Genomic DNA, 20,971 nt, shown 5'->3' with positions numbered 1-20,971 from the left:
GCACTCTTAAAACATCTTTCATGGTAAATCCATATGAAATTCAAAGTGTAAAACACTTTGTGTTTTATTCTGTTTTCAGTCCTTGTGTTTGAGCTGAGCTAACCTATAGCTACATGTTCACATTTATTCTCAGTATGTTATGCTTAAGGTGGCACGGTGGTACCGTGGTCAGCACTGTCGCCTCACAGTAGTGTCGGTTCGAATCCAGACTGGGCCTGTGTGGAGTTGGCTGTAACACTTATTGCTCGTCTTTATCTGTTAGCACTGTGACAGATTGGCGAGCTGTCCAGGGTGTACCCTGCCCTTGCCCTATGACAGCTCAGATAGGCTCCAGCACCCCATGTGACCCTGAATTCAATAAGTGTTTTAAGAAAATGGATGGATTGTCAAGATGTGCTGAGCCCAGTCCTGCCGATAGCTAGAACTGGCCTAGTTTATGAGCATGCTCTGTAGCAGTCTTGTTTTTATTATTTTTAAGAAGAAGAATGTGGTAGTTATGTACACTAGTGAGAGAACCAGAAATAAAATATCTGTACCTGGACAGCTCTTCCTGCTTTCTGTCATACAGAACACACACACACACACACAAAACAGCTTGAGCTTGCAGGGAGAGGTGTTCAGAAACAGATACAGCATGAAGGTCCAGTAGTCTGATTTTTCTGCTTCACCCTGTTATCTCTCCTGATTGTGTCTGTCTGTATTTCTGGGCCTGACTCATGCTGAAATGAGAGTGTGATGTCATCCTGAACAATATACTGTTTGTGTGAGTCCTGGGTGGGCTATCAGACTTCAGTGCTGGGTGTCTTCTACAGCAGACAGGTCTAGCGTAATGTTTATGTCCGGTCTTGTTTGACCTTTTCTCCAAAGTTTAGCACTAAATGTTATATTTGACACTCATATTAAGCTCAAGTGAGCACAAGAAATGATTTGAATACAGCTTTATATTATTATCTTGAAGCTGAACAATCTTTACTATGGAAACAGTTGAAAATGGAGCTCCTGTGTCTCACAAGCACGGACTGTAAAGCCAAGGACTAATCCCCTCTGAGAGAAGAGGGGCTGTGCAACACAAAGGACAGCTGAGCCAATCAGCAGCAGATAATCTGGGACAGAAAGAAAACTCATGTCAACAGTTCAGCCCAGTGTCAATGGGGTCAGAACACTTGAAAATAACTCACGACTTCTTCTTTTTCACCTTAAAAAGCAGCAATTTATTTTTTTGTTTTTTTGTTTTGTTTTTTTGTTTTTTGTTTTTTTTTTGTGTGTGTGGGGGGGTGCAGTTTCTAAATGAACTGAATGGCACAAAAAGTGTTGCTGCTCCCTCGGATATCAGGGATATCGGATCTCCTTGTGGGATCACATGAAAATGTTTTGCTTGTTTTGGTTACAGTTGAACTTGGCCACCACTGTCCTCATACCATTCATTAAAGGCTTGCCAGGAAATGAGTTGTCAACTTCAATATAAATATTGTCTTAAATAAGCTTTTTGAGCTGTTCTTGGACATAGTGACTATTGACCCTGCCATGGAAAGGTGGCTTCACCTTCTCCAAGCCGCATTGATCTTAGTGCCACCCTTTAATTATCCATCCATACTGTAAGTAAAGGTCATTTGTCCCAGTGAGGCATAACAGCACTGTGGAGCAGTTCCCCCAAATTTTGTCATCAAAAATGAAGTCAGTGTTTATAGAGTGCAGCATATTTAGGTTTAGATGGATATCTGTTGGTTATTGTATTATGAGAAATTACATGTGGCAGGTGCACCATGTCAGGGATGGAAAGACCTCCTAAATTTCTTCTTCAGGCTCAGTTGTGCTCCACTAAAAAAAACAAACAAAAAAAAAAAAACAACTGAAGAATGCAAGCCACTATTATTACAGGATATTAACAAAATATTTATTGATGACTTAAATTTTGGTTCTCTTCATGCATCGTTATCTGTCATCTGAAGCAGGTTTGAGATCGAGCCAGAATGGTAACCTCCCACCTGTGGCTCTAACTTAGACTTACGCAAGCAAAACTACTGAATTCAGTTCAATTTTATTTTATTTAATAATAATAACTAATGATTAAATGCAGAGTGGGGTATAAACAGTGAAAAGAGGTGAGTGAAAAAGAAACACTCAGTGCATCAGAGGAGCCCCCCCAGCAGCCTAGACCTATTGCAATCTAACTAAGGGATGGTTCAGGGTCACCTGATCCAGCCCTAACTAAAAGCTTTATCAAAAAGGAAAGATTTAAGCCTAATCTTAAACGTAGAGAGGGTGTCTGTCTCCTGAATCCAAATTGGGAGCTGGTTTCATAGAAGTGGGGCCTGAAAGCTGAAGGCTCTGCCTCTCATTCTACCCTTATTCTAGGAATCACAAGTAAGTCAGCAGTCTGAGAGCAAAGTGCTCTGTTGGGGTGATATGGTACTATAAGGTCTTTAAGATAAGATGGGGCCTGATTATTCAAACCTTGCATGTGAGAAGAAGAATTTTAAATTCTATTCCAGATTTAACAGGGAGCCAGTGAAGGGAAGCCAATATGGGTGAGATATGCTCTCTCTTTCTAGTCCCTGTCAGTACTCTAGCTGCAGCATTTTTGTATCAGCTGAAGGATTTTCAGGGAGCTTTTAGGACAGCCTGAATTACAGTGAATTACAATAGTCCATCCTAGAAGTAATGCATGAATTAGCTTTTCAGCATCACTCTGAGACAAGATGTTTTTAATTTTAGAAATATTGCAAAATGCACAAAGCAGGCCTACATATTTGTTTAATATGTGCACTGAAATACATATCCTGGTCAAAAATAACTCCAAGATTCCTCACAGTGTTACTGGAGGCCAAGGAAATGCCATCCAGAGTAAATATCCAGTTAGACACCATATTTCTAAGGTTTGTAGGGCCGAGTACAACAACTTCTGTTTTGTTTGAATTTAGAAGCAGGAAATTAATTAGACGTCATCCAGGCCTTAATTGATGTGCGTCATCTGGCCTCATGGATAGATAAAGCTCGGTATCATCTGCATAACAATGAAAATGCATGCAATGCTTTCTATTAATACTGCCTAAGGGAAGCATGTATAGTGTAAATAAAATTGGTCCTAACAGAGAACCCTGTGGAACTCCATAATTACCCTTAGTATATGAAGAAGACTCCCCATTTAGATGAACAAATTGGAGTCTATTAGATAAATATGATTCAAACCACTGAACCGCAGTGCCTTTAATACCTATGGCATGCTGTAATCTCTGTAATAAAATGTTATGGTCAACAGTATCAAAAGCTGCACTGAGGTCCAACAGGACAAGCACAGAGATGAATCCACTGTCAGAGGCTATGAGAAGATCTCTAACCTTAACTAATATTGTTTCTGTACTGTGATGGATTCTTACTTACTGAAAGTCTTCAAATAAACCATTCTTCTGCAGATGATCAGTTAGGTGTTTTACAACTACTCTTTCAAAAAATCTTTTAGATAAAAGGAAGGTTACAGATTGGCCTATAATTAGCTAAAACAGCTGGGTGAAGTGATGGCATTTTAAGTAATGATTCCAAATTATAGAACATCAATAATAAAGCCTTGAGCTGAGCGTTTTTCACTGTCATCATCTTGGTGTTGAAATAGACTTCATGAGTGGTCTGACTGTGAAATCAAGGGTATTGCAAGCTGACAAGTTACCCAATAAGCAATTGTTATATCTTATTTTGTATTATTAAGCATTGAGACTTTTGTTCTTGAAAAGTGCCATATAAACAAACTTACCTTAATTAACAAAATTAATTTCATGACCTGAACTGTGACTGAGCTCATAAATTCACCTGAAGAGTGCTTACTCGGGTTATCTTACTAACTTCCGAAAGACAAAGGAGTCCCCCCCTGCTGGCCACAATGCAAGTTTAAAATGCTTTACCACTGACTTTCCATTGGCAAAGAAGTTTCATTCATCTGACTATGATGTAACTCCAACATCTTCACTCTGTAGCAATGGCATTTGTAGCAAATTTACTTGAATAAAAGCAAAATGATATTTAAATCTACACACACATAAAAATCAACTTTGTTACAGCAATGAGAGTAATATGGATGCCTTCATCTTGGACCGTGTCAGACTGCAGGTGAAATATGTCCTGATACATCAAAGCACACTCTGTAAGCAATCTGTCACTGCTGTGAGACATTTTGGTTCACCTAATACACCAGTGTCACTCTCCCTCCCATTTTGTTTCACACATTTTCCCATCAACTGCTGCTCTTACTTTTTCACACACCACTACAAAGGTCAAAGGACGGTCCTTCATCTCCTGAGGCTGAAGGTTGCCTTTGAAGGACTGTTCAGTTGATGTACATTTGGAAAACAGTTTCCTGTAGCCCACAGTCATGTGTTTACATTCTTTATTTCATTCCTTTCTCCTGAACTAGGATTCACTTTACTGAAAATGATTTCACAGCCTTTGTAAACCAAAAAAGTATAGTTTGACACAAAAGACTACAGTGAAAAAGGCCATATCTCTGATATCCATCAGTTTAGGAGTGCTATTTAAAAAAAATCAGTTTGTAGATACATAGTTACTGACTGGTACAGCTGCCTTGCAACAGTAGCTTCATTCTTCTTAGACGTTTTACATGCTTTTCTCTCACGTGTTGCTCTTTCCTCTCATTCCATGTGTTTCTGCAGGCTCTGCTGAAGGACCCTCTCTACATTGGCCTGAGACACAAGAGAGTGCGAGGCCAGGCCTACGATGACCTGCTGGATGAATTTATGAAGGCAGTATCAGACAGGTATGGTCATATTTACTTTCGATTTATCATTTGCCCACTTCCTCTTTGCGGCCTGGTATTGTCATTTCAGTGCGCTGCACTCGTTAAAGAAAAATGTTAAGCAATGTAGCATGGTCAGTGCATGCTTTGCCATGCAGCCAAATTTTGTGTGTCTGGAATTTGAGTCACACTGATTCACCTTCTTTGAACTTCTCTGAAGTTTTGGTTGCTAAGAAATATGAATCAAAACTCTGCTTAGTGGCTGAATGGCAGCATTAGCTTATTGAAAAGTGATCAAAGAATCTTGGTAGTCAGTGACGCTTTTGATTTTATTGGCATGTTTCCTCCAGACAGATGGCTGAGACCAGCTAACTTGCTAATTAGTGGGCAGCATCTATTCTGGACATGTCCACGATCATCCGAGTTTCTTATTAATAAACAGAGACTGAGAGACTTTTCTTATCTTTCAGGGATGATGGGAAAGCTTTGTTGTTTGTTGTAAACTGGATTATCCTGATCAGTTCCTGAATGTGACAGAGGATGTTAGAGATGCTCACACAAATGGGGGAGTCCTGTGGTTTCTGGTTTGTGGAGCAATGTGTGTTTTCTCTGTGTTTACCCCAGTAATCCAGTGCAGGGAAAATATCTGGTCGTATTATTCCTAATGAAAGAGAATTTGTAATTGAGTTCTGTGATGTCATGTTAACATGCAAAACCTTGTTAGCTGTTAGCTTTGGCTTCTTTCACTTGGAGGCACAGCAAAGCACTGAAGTGTTTAGTATTCCTTATGGTTACTTATGTCATTTGCACTATCAGATCTGATAAAAGGCATCGCTGTTCCCTGTAGAGATGTTAAAATACGTTTGAACTTGACACCAGAACTCTGAACGTCAGCAGGGACACAAGTCAGAGGGCCGCCGGTGGAGCACAGGATGGCTCTGATAGGTGAAACTGAAATTAATGTTGACATACTACTGCTTCTTGTTGGGACTGGTACCTCCTGTGTTTACTGCAGACTCAGACATGTCTGTGTATCATGGAGCCATCACAACCACACATACACACACACATACACACACACATACACACACACACACACACACACACACACACACACACACACACACACACACACACACACACACACACACACACACAAAGGACTGGTACAGCCTCGTCCTAACCCAGGGAAGCTGGAGTCCAGAGGGAGAAGTCTGGGTCTGGGCCCCCTCCAGCTGGCAACAGTAGGCCAGGACTCTAATAACCGGGTAGCTTCCCAACTACAGGGAACAGCGATGCCTTTTCCCCAAAGGAGCCAGATTGGCGGAAAATGAATAATTATGGGCTCAGAGATTCAGTGAATGATTACAGCTCTGCAGTCTTTTAAGTAATATTCATATTTAGTTTTCTAAGAAACTAAACGTGAACTAAAATACTCCAGATTGACTCATCATCAATAAGGAGAGGTCTTTTTAATCAGCTGTTTCAAAATACTTCTTAGTTGAAGGCAAATGGGTGGTGATGCAACCTGTTGTTTGATTTCAGGCCAGACTTTCAACTCCACAAGAAGACTCAGGTTTTGTTGAACAGTCAGCACTGCTTTTGTCTGCAGGCAGAAATGAAAGTATCACATAATCTCATTGCTCCTGCACATACCCACAGCACAGAGTAAACCACAGCTCTGTCGAGGCTGTGAAACTTTGAACTTTGCTTTTTTTTTTTTCCTCACCATTTTCATGATTTGCTTCAAACTTTATCTTCAGTGCTTGAATGCAGATTTGTCTGCTTTCTCCTTTAAGGTCAGCTCCTTGTGAACCACTTTAAGGTTTCAGGTAGTTCTGCTACTTTTAGATGGCTACCTGGAAGCCCAACTCTGAAAAACGTGTTTGATACACTGGATTTCCTCCACAATGTCAAAATGATGACCCCTGAACTCTAATTTTAGTCCCACAGAGCCGAATCTGGCAGGGCAATTTTGGCTCTGTGGGACATTTTTTGTGTTGGTTTCACCAAAAACATCTTAACTTTTCAAGTGCGTGCAGATGCACAACATATTTTTAGGTTGCTCTGTCTGTGGGTCATAGCTAGCTCTCATCAACAGTGATGACCACTAACATGGTTATGTTGGGTTGACACACAGAAATTGCCCTTTGTGCAAGGTTGTGGTCCATTGTGAAATCGCAGTCGTGCTCACTGGTGGTCTGAATGGGACTTCCAGGAAGTCATCCAAACCAACAACACTTCCCAGGAAGGTTACATTGAAGTGTGTATTATTTTAAAATATTTATGTGGGCAGTAAAAAGTCAGATGAAACCAGTCAGATGAAAAGTCATAGAAAACTGTGAGATTCAGATGCAGTCTGTAAACACAGGAAACAAAGGAAAGGAAACACTTAAAGCAGCCTGTATTCAACAATTCCCAGTCCTGTGCAGATACTCTATACATGTTGGGCAGCTATAACTGTAACACTTATTATACTGAGATAACAGACATTATATTAACCTAGATCAAATACATTATTAGATTACATGCTGATATGTATGCTGATCAACAGAGGTCAAACTGGTAAAGCCAGCCACGCATTTGAATTAACATGTGACATCAAGTGCTACTTTGCTGTACATAAGAAAACATGGGGCACTGTGTATTCTTAAGTTCTTTATGCTAACTATGTTCTTGCTATTTAACCAAACACAAAAGTTGTATTAATATTCTTTCCAAACTCCCGACAAGAAGAAGATGTTATTCTGTTTTTACTTTTTTATTAATTGCCAGGAAATTCCATAAAAATGTTTGTTTTTGCATTCACAGGCCTGCTTTCTCTTTTGTTCCAGATACAGTTTGAAGTTGCATTTAAAAAAAAAAAAATACAGTACAATTTCCCAGTTCTGAGAACAGAAGTAACAGTATATTTCTTGGAAACTATTTTCAGCTGCATATTAATATCTATTTGGTGTTCTTATTTGGAATCATAATAAGGGGCACCCAGTGCAGCAGTGTGGCTCACTGCTGTGTTTTAGCAGGTTTTGAACAGAGACTACTAAATACTAAAAATAATATAAAGCATCACTTTTAATTTCTTAAGAATTTAAAGCATTTGTAATGTCATAAATTGGTTCATAGCCAGGAGCCAGGGAGAGAGGAGATCATACAGGTTAGGAAATTATAGTTTAGCTGCTCAAACATAGCCTTGGTATTAGCAGGCTGCCAGTCTAACTCAGCCAGATTCACTGCAGTTTCTTGCTGCTTAAGTATGCTTAAATACTGTACACTGCAAGCTGCTTTGCAAACCACCTCCACCAAACTCCTGCTTTCTCATGCTGTGTCTGATGTAACATATCTGTTGTCACTGATCTCTGCTCTTTTCTGTGCTAGGTTTTTCTGCCACTCTCCTCACCTTATGCTCTGTATGCTTTTCACATATGCTGGGAGTGCAGGGAGATCAGGGCCATATGGCCCTAAATTGCAGATGGGGATAACAATTTTCTTTTGATTGTAGTGGTCCTAACTGAAATCATTTTAAACAAGCCGGTGTATCGGTAATGCCAGTGGTGAATGGTTGCTAGTGGAAAGCAAAAACAAACTAAAAACCAGAAGGTGTGGATTATAGGAGGGGAAGAAACAGGTGTGCCCATAATACCTTAAGGACCCTGCCTGCCTGGAGACCCCTGCAGGAGGAAACCATGCAGAGAGCTGAAAGGGGAGGAAATGGTCCAATAGAGCTTAGAAACATTTTGCATCATGATGTCAAAACCAGTCATGTGCTGTATTTGACAGAAATAAACTTGAGGACTACAGGAACACAACCAAATGTATTAAAATTTTGGCAATGAGAGAGAGTAAGGAACAGGCACACAGACTGATGGAAGTATGGATCAATGAAAGGATCAACAGAGGAGAAAGAATGCAGAATGTGCCTTTTTTTTTTTTAATGACGGCTCAGGGATTTGAGAAATAATGTGTGCTGAGAGATGCTAGCTCTCTGGAGAGTGAGAGGGGGCTGGGAATTTATTAAGGACTCAGTCACAAACCCCCGTAGGGACAGAGGTAGCAGACAGCCGTATGTGTATACAAACACACGTGTATGCACACTAGTTCGACAGCTGTGTTTGGACAGAGCACCCTTGTCTGTGACCTTCTTTGCTGAGTTCTTTGGCTCTTGCAGTCAGCATGAATGCACTAAATGAAGTTCATATCGTCTCCTCTCCCTCTGAGCTGTGGAAGCATAAATAACTTCCACCTACTTCCTCTTAGCTGGAGATTCAGGTTTCATCAAGTCTCAGATGAAGCCAGATCACGTTTCCTGAAGGAGCTGGGTCACTCGTTAACTCCTCAGAAATACAGACATAAACGTCTGAGTGATTTGCCACATGGGAATGCGTCTGTCGGCTCACGTCTCTCTTTTTGTTATACTATCAAACATTAATGTTAATGTCATAAGCGCTTACTCTCAATGTACTGGACTGCTTTAGCAGTAAGTGCCGAGTGACTGTAAATTGTGAAAACAATGAGTCTAAGAGTCTTTTCTTTGCTTTTGCTGGCAACTTTATTGCGGCAAATCACAAATCATGACGAAAAGAAGGTTTTAAGTAAAAAGAGGACCTGTGTTTTTTTCTAGTCGAGTGGCTCAGATTCCTTAAACGGTGCCACGGAATGAAAGCTCAGGCTGCAGTCTTGACTGCCTGTCTGGTTGTTTCCTGTTTTTAGACATTCAAATCTAATCAAAAACCTATTTTCACATGATCATTTATTTTGGGCAAGTAGAGGATGAGTGACTGGCTTACAATAAAAGCTGGCACTGATACAACATAGCCTTCAAATAGGCTTTGAAAATCTGTTTTTTCAGTCATCTTCAGAAGCCCGTAAGAGCATAATTGAGGAATATAACAAACAAGTGATAGTATAGGACGAGTATGTGGGTAGTACTGTATATAAAGTGGAGGGTCGGGGACAAAGGGCTAAATGGCTGTCCTCTGCTCAGTCTTACAGGTGAAACTGAGTCACTTTACTGATTTGATCAAAGCCTTTTTACGCCCAAACAAGGTACCTAATGGCTATGCCTGAGAGGCTGCTGAAGCTACTGTTAGCTAGTGTCTCCTGTTTATATCTGAGGGCAGCAGCAGATATAGCAGCAGGCAAGTTGACTTGAAACAGGGCTTCACAGTTAGGAAGGGGACAGTAAATTCATGTGAACTGAAATTTCAAATGAATGCACTAGAATATAAACGGGGGCATTTTTAGCAACAGTATCAATTTAACGTGTGTCGACATTTTCTGCCAACAAATGTCTGTTGGTTATGAGTGAGATGTCGCCTGCTACCATCTCTCTCTCAGCAACCATGTGGTGTCACTGATCACAGGTACTGTGCTCTGCTGTTGGATTCACCAATGAAAGAATACTAATGCTTACTCGTTACCCTTTTTTTTTTGGTATCTGCTTATTGGTTTCAGTCATAGGAGCAGCTATAGGAGAATGACCGCTTTTCATTGTCATGTTTTTGCATTCTTAAACAGCTGTTTGATTTTCCCATGAGGCCCTTTTTGGTCTCAAAGCTCTGTGAACAGACACCGCTGTTGACAAAGCAAAGCACCGAGACGACACGTGATCTTTCGCACCTATCCAGTGGCAGGTTTAATCCGTCCCCATCTTTATAATAATGGCCATGAAAATGTGGGAAAAAAATGTCACTGTTTTGCATAATATAGATGAGCATAAAGTCCCAAAACTTCCCAGCAAGTCCGGAGCTTCATTTTGAGTTTAAGGTCTTACGCACTAAATTTCTGTGTTTCAAAGCTGAACTTTAAAGCTGCTGTAAATATAGAAATAAATAACCTGTAAAGTGAGTGGAAAACTTCACAGTATATAAGGGTACCAAAGAAAAAAGAGATGGTTGAAACTCATCAGTATGCACAGAAGAAGAAACACAAGGAATTTAAGGATCCAGAATTGTATTTTGTACAAATCAATATGAAGATAAACAACACTATGATACTATCATTGATGTCTTGACCCTCTCATTTTTCTGCCAGCACTGTAAATGTTTTTTAAAAAAGTACTCAGTAAATTAAAAAATGTGATCTGCCCTAAAACACCAATGTCTTACCACCTAATTCCCAACAATTACTGCTCTCCTCTTTCTTTATGGCTCTTTTTTCCAATAGAGATGCCCACAGAGTGTTACTATAGTTTAAAGTGGACTTGAAAAACTAATTAATTTAATCTCTGCCAATCCAAAACAACCAGAGGCAAAAGATCCACAGCGGAACTTTCTGTTTAAACATCTGCGTTTTATTTCTTATAATTCTGGCTTATTCTATATTAGTACAATCTCTGCACCTCTCTCCACTTCTGCTCGGGGATTAATGCATTTTTCACAGCACAGTCAGGAATATGGTGAGTGTTTTTCATCTTTTGGGTGGGCCCGGGTTTGCTTAGGTATCTGCCGTTGATACTTTAGAGCAGACACAAAAGCAAATCCTGCTTCTTTGTCCAGTTTTTTTTTTCTTCTTCTCTTTAAATTCAGTTGGAACAGCAGCACATTGTCAGGTTTCAGCAGGTCACCAAAAACAGATTACAGGCCTTTAAGCAGAATAGGGACAGCGAGCACAAATGGCCTCAAACATGAGCTTTGTTCTAGACAAAGCACACACATACATGCTGTCAGAAACACTCCCCCTATCTTTATTGGAGCAGGCTCCAGACCAAAGAGCTTTCTGCAGCGGAAAGATGCTCTTTTCTTTCTGCCACAACCACAGAGAGTCGGTCTGTAGTTTATGGTCAGTGAATGCACATAAATATGCGCTTCCAGCTTAGTCATTATGAAATGTCTCTCAATAGATCTGTCTTGAATACAGATCCATCAGTGTTTTTACAGTTTTGCTGAGAATAGTTGCATCGAGTGAGCATTATTCTCACTGCACTCCCTTGGCTCTATGTGAACTGGTGTGACCTCTGTGGAAGAGAGTTGCACCAAGCTGTACCAGAGGGTGGTGTGCTGGTGACTGGGTAAGGCCGCATCTATCCTCACCCGTCGCCTGTCTCTTTCTCCTGAAGCCCAAACACAATGAAAAGTTTATAGCTCCCTTCTTGGCCTCATTATTCCTCGTCTTCACACAGGCTCTCAGTGCTTTAGTGCTGCTCACTGCTTGATAGAAAACACATTTCTCTCCTCAGCACTGCTGCAGTCTTGGCAGTAAGTCGGCTGCACTGTCAGTCTCTGCACAAGGCATCCATGGCTGCGTCGAGGATTAACACTGACCGAGTGATGGCACGCTCTCGTAAGGACATCAAGTTTTATTACAGCTGAACTCAGGCCGCCTCTCATGCATTCCTTTATTGCCTCGCTTCCGCTCAGCTTCATCCTCCTCCATCCATGCTGAAAATGTGAGGAGTTTAGCAGCCAGTGGAACAAGTGGGAAACAGCTTTAGTGAGATGTACGAGTAACAGCGCAAACAAGGACCATTTTCCCTCATGTGGTACGAGGTGGGGTTTTATGAAAAGGGAAGAAGAAAAGAAGGCAAGGAACTTGAATGTAATGTGGAAGGATTTTAAAATGCTTGGCCCCTTTCACTGTTCAGTTAGCTGACAGGGCTGCAGGTGTTAGAGGAGACTCGCTCTGTTTGCTTGGCCTGTCCCCAATTTCCTCCGTCACTCACTCACTGAAACATGAGCTCTGGTTTTAATACAGGTTTCAGACTGCCTCGCCCTTTTCTACTGCTGCTATAATCTTTGAAATAGCACACATAAACAGTTCTATATAGCTTTCGAAGCTCTTCACTCTCGGAGAGTCACATATTTCAAAGGACTGACTCTGATTTAGTAATCTCACACATTCTGGTTTTAATGTTGGTTCAACAAAAATGTGAGAGTTTTTGTGTGCTACAGGGTCTTAACTGTAACTATACCTTGTACAAGGCTTTCCTTCAAAGACAAAGCAGCGATTCCTGTGTTTGCGGCTAGTCGGTATGAGTTCACGGATAGCAGCTGCCACAATTCTGTGCCGCTGCTTCACGCTCATTACCGTGGATTCCAGCTGTCTTTATTAAAACACCTCAACAAAACAAAATGGCAAAAGTATCAGCTACAGTTTATACATGTTGTTATATTTTATCTGCCACTCTATCTTTGGCTGTTTGCATCTGTATCTGGTAGCTTTTAGTCTTCTTCCTCACAGAAGTATGGGGTGAAACAAAAATCTGCAGGCAAATAAAAAACACTTGAAGGAGATTAATGATACAGCCATGTTTGCTTGCAAAGTTAGACAAGTCAGTGCTTCTTGATCACAGACCTCTGTCCTTTTTCAGCATTTAAAGACTTTTTGGTACTAGCTGGTTCGACTAGAGCTGTCAATAAAATTCAACTTTGAATGCATCGTTCATCCTGTTTACTGGTTGATAAACTGTGCTGGGCTTTCCTGTCCAGCTTTGGATTTTTCCATGTTGATTTCTTTCTCTTTCCATCACCACAGATTCATAGAAGATCTACTGAAAGGGATAAAACTTTAATATTCATAACAAACGTTCATGCATGTTCAGCTCACTATAATAGTGGTATGACTGCATTACAGGCAAGAATTAGCATGCCATATCATTATTTTTGTCATGAAACGTCTGTGTGGCAGGCAGGAAGGAGGACCCCAAAGCAGGACACGCCAGGCAAAACTTAAAAGGAAATTCCACTTTATTACTGGTGCTTGAACAAAAGGCCGGACTAGGAAGAGCTAGTGGCAAAACTCAATACGAAAAAATACCAGACTTAAGCAGAACAGGACACACAGCAGGAGACTTAGACGACGACGCGACAACAGGCACTGAAAACACTGGACTTAAATACACAAGAGGCCTGATGAGGAAAGAGGAAACAGGTGGGAACACAGGTGACGCTGATAACACTGACGAGACCAGGGGAAGCAAAACTAAACACAAGAGACCAGAACTGGATGACTATCAAAATAAAACAGGAAGTAAGACGATGGAACAGAGACGCAGACCTGACACAGAATACAGAGAGAACACCAGGGACTAGAAATAACAATTAAACCTCACAACCAAAAGAAATCCCAAAACAGAACAGACAAAATGAAGCAAAACAAAACACACTGGGTCCAAAGGACCCCGGACCATGACAATTTTGTTGTGCACCAGATTGTTTAAATAAAAAAAAATAACAATAGCACATCCCCTGTTTGCTGATACGAACATGCTTATTTTGGAATGACAAAAGCAGACATCTTGCATTGAAAGTCCTGGAATTTTCCTTTAATTACCTTTATTAACATGAACACCATTATGAAGAGTGGCGTGCAGAGGTGTGAACCCAAATGCAACGCACTCTAGAAACTGAAGAGGCTCAGAACTCAAATAACACAACAACTAATGCTCAAAATTACTAGAATGATGATAAAATCTAAGCAGAAATCAAGAACTTTACCTAAAAATAATCCAAAAAGTCAAAGACTAGAATAAGAGGAAAACCTAAACAAAGACCAAAACTCAAATAGCCTGACTAAGTATTCACCCCACCCCACCCCCAAATCAACACGAAACCTTAGGACAATAACAAGCACCTTCACCAGGTCAAGCTTACCTTTCCTCCTACATCTGAAAACCTTTTTTCGGACAAGAAGGCAGAGCTGTTCTCCAAACATCAAGCAAATTCCTGAACAAATATTCCATCTATTAAAAGACATGGAAACTCGGGATTCCATTTGGCTGATACATCTTTTTTACTGCCTTACAACGCTGGGCTGATGTAGGAGCTTATAAGCACTGGCTCCTCTGTTGCTCCGTTGATTGCATGTGATAGGTTTTTGTAAAGTCCAGCACTGCTGCGTTACTGACTGACCTCTATGTTCTTTTGCTTCGAGCTGACCATATTGCAACTCAGTCACTTTTATTAGACGTTTGACCTAATGTGAAAATAAAGTGCTTTCTCTACATGTGTGGGCCAAATTTTGCTGTTAAGATTGCGATTTGCTTTAGCGCCCTTCTTTTCATGCCCTGTTTTGGTTCAGTCTGATGTAATGCTGCTCTTCTGTTCACAGGTATGGAATGGACTGTCTGATTCAGTTTGAAGACTTTGCCAATGTTAACGCCTTCCGTCTGCTGAGCAAGTACCGCAACAAGTACTGCACATTCAACGACGACATCCAAGGTAACTCAGCAGGCAGTCACGCATGTGCAGTTGTCAGTACGGCTGATAAAAAGCTGAGGAAAAACACCAGATGTTAAAACCAGACTTCAGCTCTAAATGGGCTGCTTTTGTATTTATTTAACTTCCCAAAAGCCCTCCTTGCTACTTTTTCATTAGTGCCCTTGCTGACCAACTCTAAGAAGACTAGAAATCACTTTAGGTAATGACAGCTCCCCTCCTGTGTAAAACTGGATAGTTTTTTAGCAGTAGGTGCACTTTTACTGCTGAAGGAATGTTATTTCAGAGTCACAGTCTCTACTTTTACATCGCTGAAGGGAGGCTAATTGCACATGAAAATGAGCCCAGCTTTATGAGGATAGTAAACTTCTACTTTAACTTCAGGTTTTATACTGAATACAGTAAAAATAAAGTCAATAGCAATAAAAAAAATGCAGTAATACAACAATCAGTCAGCAATTAATGAAATCTCATCCTGGAAAATCTACTCATTTTGTGCTATTCACAGCCTCGAAGCGAAGAATGAGTGCAAGAAAGAAAAGTAGTTTTCAGTTCTTACTTGCAAATGTCTCTTGAAGCCACAAATAATCATTAACAGCTTCTGTTGCAGTCCTGTTACAGAGGCATCCTGGCCTCCAAGCAGCAGACTCAGGTTAGGAGTCAATCCTCACACAGCCTCTGCTGACTTAGGTTGAGAGTCTTGTCACCTGCTGGGATTTGTAGTCAAAATAATGCAGTGTCCCCAAACAGCCACACATCACCTCTCAAAACCTGGGCTCTATACAGCTGGACATCCTGCACTAGCCCTTACTTTAGTTATGGTTCATCTCATACTGTATGTGGTCACTTGTAACATGTGTCCTGCGTTTTTATGGAATCATGTTTCTATCACACTGAATGTAAAACAAGCAGAGCAGTGTTGAAAACCCTGTGAAACATGCCAGTAAGAACAGCTTTAGCTCCAAGTGCTGAACTTGTTCTCTCCTGTTCCACAGGTACTGCTGCAGTAGCAGTAGCAGGACTACTGGCCGCCCTTCGCATCACCAAAAGCAAAATGAGTGACCACACCATTGTGTTCCAAGGGGCAGGGGAGGTGGGTGCAAAACTATGTTGTTTTTTTAAGCAATACGGTCTCATTCTAAAGAAGAGACTTGGACTTTTAGTGCTGATGAAGCATACTTAATTCTGTTGTAAAAAGGGAGAAGCAGCAATTTGACTAGTGAACAGAACAGTGATTTCATTACCATCAATCAAGTCTATTCTCAATCCTCTTTACCGCAGTTAGCAGTGCTTTCCAACAGAAAGAAGACATTATGATTCAGATATTCTTTTGTGAGATTGATGAGATTTTATGGCGGGATTACTCATGTGAAACTAAAGCTGCCAAAGCAGCTCCTCTCATCCTCCCGTTACCCTGTCCGTTTGTCTCGCTCACAGGCAGCAATGGGGATTGCTGAGCTGATCACCATGGCCATGGTGAAGGAGGGGTTCTCCCAGGAAGAGAGCATAAGAAAAATCTGGATGGTTGATTCCAAGGGGCTCATTGTCAAGGTACCTTATTTAACCTGCAAACATGTCTTTACCATGATCCCTCTTGGACAGAAATGAAGATGAACTCAGCAAATTTAACTCAGCCCACTTTTTTTTGATTTTCTGGTGTCTGATGTTTCTACCAATGGCTGAATGCCTTTCATTTTCATCCTTAGGGTCGGGATCACCTGACTCATGAGAAAGAAAGGTTTGCCCATGAGCACCCACAGATGAAGAAACTGGAGGATGTGGTGCGGGAACTGAAACCTACAGCTATCATAGGTAAAAAAAAAAAAGTGTTGCAAGATGTTAGCTGGCACTCACGCATTTGTAGACTACAGTGAGAAAAAAATAAAAAAGTTATAAAAAACCTCCAAAAAGCAAATGCCAAATGGAATATGTTGCACATTAATGGCTTTCTGCCCCAGGTGTGGCAGCTGTTGCAGGAGCCTTCTCTGAGCAGATCATCAGAGACATGGCCTCCTTCAATGAACGCCCCATCATCTTTGCCCTCAGCAACCCGACCAGCAAAGCCGAATGTACTGCTGAGCAGTGCTACACACTCACAGAGGTGCTGAAGACTGTGCAGTTGCATCCCAATGCAGTCTGATTTGAATGATTTTAATGCTCATCCTTGATGAAAACAGTCACAGTAAAAATACTTTGCTATTCTGTGATGCAGGGGCGTGCCATTTTTGCCAGTGGCAGTCCATTTGACCCTGTGACCCTGCCTGATGGGAGGACCTACTACCCTGGTCAGGGAAACAATGCCTACATCTTCCCCGGTGTGGGCTTGGGCGTCACTGCCTGCTCATTACGACATATTACTGAGGAAATCTTCCTCACTGCAGCAGAGGTAAAAACAATCGCATACACAATCTATAATCTGTATGCATCCTTTTCAATTTGTTGTGCTCTTTGTTAATATCTACTGTTTGTTTACTGTTAAACAGGCTCTGGCCCACCTGGTGACTGAGGAGGACCTGGCAGAGGGAAGACTGTATCCTCCTCTCAGCTCCATCAAGGATGTCTCTTTCAAACTGGCAGTCAAGGTGAGAGCTCAGCGGACACATGCTGTGCAGCAGTTTTATCATATCATGTGTGGGTTCAGCTATATGAAACGATAAAAACCTGTGTGTTACAGATCATGGAGTTCGCCTATGAGCACAACATGGCCACACTTCACCCTGAACCGTCCGACAAAGAAGCATATATACGCTCACTGTCCTACAGCACTGGCTATGATGACTTTGTTGTTGACTCGTACTGCTGGCCCGAGGACAGTATGACTGTGCGGTCATGCAAACTTTAATGCACTGGACATATAGAGCGAACCCTGGGAAAGGCACCTCGACTACTGATATGCAACATTATCACAAGATGTGATGCTGGGATATGAAAGAAGCTATGTGTAGAATTTTCTTATTGACATTATGTTTCTGTGAAATAACTGGTGGCAGCACTTAAGTGGAGTTATTTCTCACTCTAGTATTGAAGTGCACTGAAATAAAAAAAAATATTCAAAGTTGGTAAAAATTGGGAGACAAAGCAGTTATGAAGTATTGTACCAAAGTTCACAATAACAGTATCTGAGGAAAGGCTTTCACGGGTTACTTTTAATTGTACTGCAATATGCAGTTGCTTTAAGACTGTATCAGCACAAATCAGAAAATTGTTTGTCAAATAAACATTGTTTGATAAATATTTTCCATGTCCAATTATCACGTCTGTACTGAAAAAAAGGCAAAGATGCACTGAGCATTATATCTGGATTGAAAAGAGGCTTTGAATAAGACCTTGAGTTTTGAAGAGAATCCCTGTGGAAAGGTTCCTGCCACTGACACACACATTTCTGTATTTTTGTCATGAGTGTAGGACAGAATCTAAAATATGATGAGCAACTTGAGAACACTGTGGCAAAAGGCTGAATGATATGGTGCTCTGGTGCTCTCTAGAGGCCATCTTATGTCATTGCAGTACAGGCAGCCTATATTATGGCTTTAAAATCATTTCTGCGTATGTTTTTTTTTTTGTTTTTTTTTTAATGTGACTTGAGTTGAAAACTCTTTCAAGGCTTAATTGTTAATACAAACTCAATTACTGCAAACAAACAAATGCATTCACAAGCCATGTAACCCACAAAAAAGAGGCATGCATGTATGAAAGAGAGCCACAATAAAAGCAGTGGGTCAATCAAACTGTTTCATTCTCCAGCTGTGGATTCCCTGCTCTTCTGGTGCCTTCTGAATTAAACTGAGGAGGATTTTACATTAATTAATTAATCAATCACTTGCCAGACAGTCAGTACCAGAGGCCTTGATTAGTCCTCTGCCCATCCCCATCTGAAATCGATAGAGAAGCAACCAGACCAGTCAGCATGCAGTGTTCAGCGTCTCACCCCGGGCGAAATTCTGAGTTTTTTTGTTTTTTTACCCACACTTTCACTGCTTCATCCTCCCTTTAAAATCCCCAAATCAGCCCCAGGCAACCACTGCTCTGACCCGAGGATCAATATGTCTCAATGTCAACACCATCCAGTTATTAGTTGTAGTTGTGCAGGCCCCAGGAGGTATGTCACCAACATATAAATCACTTTCCTTTGGTTATGTATGCAAATAATAGGATAAGCAGCTTCTTCTTAGACAGACAGTCTAAGTGAGAAAGTCCTGAACTGAACTCTAAGGAGAAGTATAACTTTAGAGGGGGAAAACATTTTTGAAGAAGAAGAAGAAAGAAGAAGAAGAAACAGCCTTTATTGTCCCACAGAGGGGAAATTTGGGTGTAACAGCAGCCGCAGTTATTATAAATATAAATAAAGATATAATAATTCACACTATTAAGAAAAGGCAAAATCAGCAAAGTTTGCGAGAGGATTTTATTAGATTTGACTGAAGATTCTAGACATAAAGTTAATCCGTTAATTCATTTTAAAAGTTAATTTTGATAATGCTTCAAAATAACTACGTTAGAGCGTGGTTAAAGACACAGTGAGGAGTTAAAGTTCCTCTCTCTGCACTGATTAAATCCATTTTTAAAAGTAATCTCTTCATGCCCTAAAAAAATTAGATGTACCCCTGCAGATCGGTCAGTATGCAAATTAGTCCACTGCACCATTCCAAACAACCCTTCTGCTGCTTCCCTGCAGCTGAAGGATGTATTCTGATACCATAAAGCATAAAAACTACTCTACACAACACAGTCATGAATATGTTCAAACCTGAAAAGGATTCTGAAGAAAAAGAACAAACTGTACAGGGCTGCTTAAAAGTCGATGTGCATGAATGTTTTGGGGTTTGTTTGTTTGTTTGTTTGAATTGTTAAATGTTAGATATATGATGGTAATATATAACAAGCTTTTGGCTTGACCTCATTCCTAAACAGCCAGTAATGTGCTGTTAATAGAGCGTAAAGTCCTGATGCAGTTCAAAGGTGTAAATGTTCATGAGTGGTGCTGATTGCATATTTTGCTCAAGATGTGTCTTCAAGAGTATAAAAACACGAAGTTTTATTCATAACTTGCGTTTTGTCTGAAGGGGTTCTTAATGTGAAGATTGGTTCAAGAACAATTTGATCTTAGAATGGCGCAAACAAAAACACATCTGTAGTTCAGAGTGTTTATGTCCAAAACACTGAATGTTAACGGCCTTTTTTTTGTTGTTTTTTGCTGTCATACAGACCCTCATAACCCTAAAGAACCCTTTATCGCCACAGTCAGGTTCTAATGTATTAATCTGGATGAGTTTTAAAATATATATTCAACACTGCATGTGTAACACATATGCAACAATGTATCATAAATTATCTGTTACATTGCCATTAATAAAAGTTGATAATTTGGTCAACTTTACATTGTTACTGAAAAAAGCTAGAGAGTCTATTGTTTCAGTACTTTGATCTCATTACATCATCCATTTATTGATTAAAACTCATCAGCAATGTTAAGTATTTAGCATAATATTTCCACTTTTTTAAAGCTAAATATTTCTACTAGCTGTCATTTAGCCAATAGCTAGTGTATCAGTGTCTTAATTCAAACAATATTCAACTAATAATAAAACCTATTCATACTGTTTATTCATTACTTTTACATACATTTATGCATTTTTAACAAATGCTTTTAGCTACTATTTCCCATTGAACAGTTTCATCTTTAGCTAAATATTTTTAGCAAACATTGCCATTAGCTAACAAAACTTTACCCAGCTATTACTTTTAGCCATTTTATTGCTTTCAGCTAACTGAACTGTTTATTTTTATTTACAACAATTTCATCTCTTTTCATTGTACATCTGTTACTTTTAGCTATTACATAATTTATCAAATAAAATATGTTTTACTTCTTGCTATTACAACAGTTCTTAAGTTTACCTGATATTTTATGTTATTTTTAGCTAATTTCTTTATTACTTTGAGGTAACTGGTTGATTTCCACATTCCCAAACACACTAAGATTTTATAGCTGGTGCAATATATTTATATCGTTTTTAAAATTATTCATATAATAACTTTAAATGATCCTGTTTGTGTGCCATTGATTTTCAGTGTA

At 40.1% G+C, this 20,971-nt stretch overlaps 1 protein-coding gene across 1 annotated transcript in view; it reads left to right on the top strand.

The window, feature by feature from the left end:
- Nucleotides 1–18,623, top strand: part of me1 (malic enzyme 1, NADP(+)-dependent, cytosolic) — a 98,943-nt gene extending 80,320 nt beyond the window's left edge. The window contains exons 6-14 of the mRNA XM_030749477.1: nt 4,662–4,765; nt 14,789–14,898; nt 15,891–15,988; nt 16,333–16,446; nt 16,602–16,707; nt 16,854–16,996; nt 17,108–17,281; nt 17,379–17,477; nt 17,570–18,623. Coding sequence (XP_030605337.1) covers nt 4,662–4,765; nt 14,789–14,898; nt 15,891–15,988; nt 16,333–16,446; nt 16,602–16,707; nt 16,854–16,996; nt 17,108–17,281; nt 17,379–17,477; nt 17,570–17,737 — 1,116 coding nt within the window. The 3' untranslated portion in view covers nt 17,738–18,623. The remainder of the gene's footprint in view (nt 1–4,661; nt 4,766–14,788; nt 14,899–15,890; nt 15,989–16,332; nt 16,447–16,601; nt 16,708–16,853; nt 16,997–17,107; nt 17,282–17,378; nt 17,478–17,569) is intronic.
- Nucleotides 18,624–20,971: the final 2,348 nt, after the last annotated feature.

This window comes from Archocentrus centrarchus, chromosome 16 (assembly GCF_007364275.1).
Source record: "Archocentrus centrarchus isolate MPI-CPG fArcCen1 chromosome 16, fArcCen1, whole genome shotgun sequence".
Classification (NCBI taxonomy): Eukaryota; Metazoa; Chordata; class Actinopteri; order Cichliformes; family Cichlidae; genus Archocentrus; species Archocentrus centrarchus.
Note: the sequence above shows the minus strand (reverse complement) of the source record. Positions and strands in the feature narration are given on the sequence as shown.